Raw genomic sequence first — 3,416 nt, 5'->3', positions numbered from 1 at the left:
CAAAGCGGAAAACGATCCTATATAAGATTCCGATCTTAACAACCTTGATTGAAACATCGGAAAAGAGTCCTATTTTGTCAAATAGTTTTTTTTTTTTGAAACGGCGAATAAATATATAGATAATAACCCAAAACAACAGCAAGTAGTTGAGCAAGGGAGCATCAAAACAAACCAGAGAGGAATAAACAAACAATACTACAGCATTTAAAATAGGTTTACCAAAACCCAAATAGTTAATCTTAACTAAAATAATGCTATTTCGATGTTCATTTTCAAAATTAATATAAAATAGGTTTACTAAAACCCAATAAACAAACTCTTCGAATTTCTTCAATTTTCGAAAGAACGTGATTGAAGAGTTATTTCCAGAAAAGTGTAAGACCATAAATGAAATAAAAATCAAAACCTTCAAAGGCATTAGTGTTAAAAACATTAGATAATATACTATCAAACTAAATATACAATAGGGAAAGAAAGGATAAAAGTTAATTTGAAGAATCCCTAGATAGTAGATAAAAAAAGGCCCACTTCCTTTGGAATTTACAGGTCCTAAAAATAGGACCATTCTCCTCCCCACACATAGTCATGTACCCAAGCTACCAAGCAACATAAATGACCAATTTTTTGGACCATACAGTATAATTATTTCCTCACCGTCGCCATTGCAATTATGAGTCTTTGGGTCCTTACTAGAAAACCAACAAAACAACATACGTTGATATGTTGTTTTTTTTTTCTTTCTAGAAAAAGGTTTTGTCATATCTTTACTTGTACTCATATCTAAGTCATTTTTTCAAGGCTTGAGTTCAGAACATTTAAAACAAAACCATAAGACAGCGGGGAGTCACCGGCATTTTGGCTCGGCAATTGCTCGGTATCCTTGGCATACACCTCCCCTACAGAGGTGGCATGCCGAGGAGGACATGCACAAACATGTTTGTGTCGATCAAAGAGAAAAAACTTTGAACCACCAACGTTTTTTTTTTCAATTTCATACCATTATAAATACCACCTAAATCCATCATATTTTACACAAAAAAAAACCATTCATCTCTCAAACATGCGCAACAAAAACGAAGAAGATATATACAGAGAGAGCGTGAATCGGCCTACCGACATTTGATGCATGACTATTTTGATGAGCATGCTATTTTTTAAGGTTACTTTTTTCGACGTCGGTTTCCGAATGCACAACTATTTGTTACAGCGTAATACATGACGTGACAGAAGCGTACACATTTTTTCAACAACGTTCAGATGCAAGAGGTACGGTTGGATTTCATCATTTACAAAAATGCACAACTGTAATTTGTATGTTAGCATTCAGCACCCAACCTAATGCATTGGATGAGAGTTTTAGGAAGTCTGTACATACCACACGTGAAAGTCTTCACAGTTTTTCCAAGTATGTGATGAGGTTGTACCGTCCACATTATTTGCGTTACCCTACTGCCAATGACATAAACAGTTATATGAACATCATGCAAACGTGCATGGTTTCCCTAGGATGTTAGGAAGCTTGGATTGCATGCATTGGAAATGGGCAAATTGTCCAATTACATATCATGGACAATATACATGTGGTGATTATGGTTATCCGTCGGTTATACTTGAAACTGTAGCATCACAGGATATGTGGATTTGACATTGTAGGGGTCGAAACATTTATAGTGAGGAGTCGAAATGGTTTGAGTCTGTAAGGAGTCGAAATCCAAATGATTTCGACTTTCTATCTATTTTGCAAGTCATATTTGTATTCGAAGCTTAGACGTTTAGTCCTGATATTTTTTGTAAGTCTGTTTTATATCCTTTAAATAGGATATGTACTAGAGTAGAGTAATAACTTTCTAGCACTCGTGATTGTAAACACTCTTGATACTTTGTACTCATTTCAAACTAAATACGAGCCAACCAGATTATATTTAGATCTTGTGTTCTTAATACTTTTCTTTGAATCATTTGTGTTCGTAACCAAACCTAACACACTTCAGGCATGCTTTCTTTGGTAATGTCGGGTCTCTTAATGACATTAATGTTCTGAATTATTCACCAATATTCAACAAGATGTATGACGGTACTGCACCAGATTCCTATTTTGATTTACGATGAAGGCATTACAGATTCGATTACTATATTGTCGATGGGATCTATCTTGAGCATTCGGTGTTTGTTTAAACTTTGTCGTGTCCTGATTATACTAGAATGATGAGATTCAAAAAAGCGTATGAAAAAGCAAGGAAAGATGTGGAACAAGTGTTTGAAGCTCTTAAAAAACGTTGGCATATACTTAAAAACCCATCGATTTTTTCTGATAAGATTAAGATGATTGAGGTGATGTACACTTGTATCATATTACATGATACGATACTAGAAAATAAAGGCAACCCGATATGTGATTATGATGAACATGAAGTCATTTCGGAGATACAACAATTAGAAATTGGTGGCGATGATTACATGCAAAGACACGCGGTAGTACATAATTCGAGAATCCATCATGATTTGCGCCGCGATTTGATCCATCATCTTGATCATCTTTGGACGCTTAATAATATCTATCTTAATATGTCACATGCAGATGAATTGGACGATCAATTTTTGAAAGACGATTTTATGTAGGATTTAAGTTTATTTTTTAATCTTTGTATATTTAACTTTTAACCGTGGTGTTATGAATTTCTTTTTGTGGTGTTATAAATTTTTTTCGAGTATTATAACTTCTTTAATTTTATTTTAGTAAAGTGTTTGGTTTTTATAAAAAAAATTAGTTTAAACCAAAAACAAAAAGAGAAATTAAATATCCTCCTACTTTTGTTCCTACAAATCCTCATACCCAATTAAATCAAGACATGTGTCATATAAGTATACTAAAATTTCATTAAATGGACATTAAATGTTACACATGTTACTATTTAATTGGATAGGAGGATTTATAGGAAAAAAAATAGAAAGATATTTAATTTCTCAAACAAAAAATATCAATCTTAACCCACTCCTAAAATACATGTAATGTATGTATACATGTATGTTGTACGACAAAAATAACGTGGCAGTAAAACTAAAAAATTGATTGTGGTAACCGACATGTCATACATCACTTCATAAGGCCTAAGAGTCACATGCTTTGAATAAGTAGTGATGAGATAACAACTTGGGGTGGTCCAATGGAATTTCTTTATTGAACGACTTTACATTCATAAACGTTTATAGTTTTATATGGTTAACAGAATATACAAACATATCTATTTTGGGATCAAATTTTATATGGTTAAAAATCTAGGCCCGACCCAATAGGGCAAGCTAAGTGATGGCCTAGCGCCCATCAAAGTTTGAGGCCCAATTTTATAATTTGTTTGTATTACAATATTAACAAGACAAAATTGCAAAAATGGTCCCTGCATTTTTTTTTGTTTCAA

The 3,416-nt window shown here is 33.2% G+C and overlaps 1 protein-coding gene across 1 annotated transcript; it reads left to right on the top strand.

The window, feature by feature from the left end:
- The first annotated feature begins 2,202 nt into the window (after positions 1-2,202).
- On the top strand, positions 2,203-2,619 carry LOC145162170 (uncharacterized). The gene has a single exon (XM_079081397.1). The coding sequence runs from the start codon at positions 2,203-2,205 to the stop codon at positions 2,617-2,619; it is 417 nt and encodes a 138-aa protein (XP_078937523.1).
- Positions 2,620-3,416: the final 797 nt, after the last annotated feature.

Source organism: Lactuca virosa, chromosome 3, assembly GCF_052849685.1.
Source record: "Lactuca virosa cultivar CGN04683 chromosome 3, Lactuca_virosa_CGN04683_v6, whole genome shotgun sequence".
NCBI lineage: Eukaryota > Viridiplantae > Streptophyta > Magnoliopsida > Asterales > Asteraceae > Lactuca > Lactuca virosa.
The sequence above is the reverse complement of the archived record's forward strand: the minus strand, read 5'-3'. Positions and strand labels throughout refer to the sequence as shown.

Coding starts and splice junctions, on each gene's coding strand:
- LOC145162170 (XM_079081397.1), top strand. CDS start 2,203: ATGATGAGATTCAAAAAAGCGTATGAAAAAGCAAGGAAAGATGTGGAA.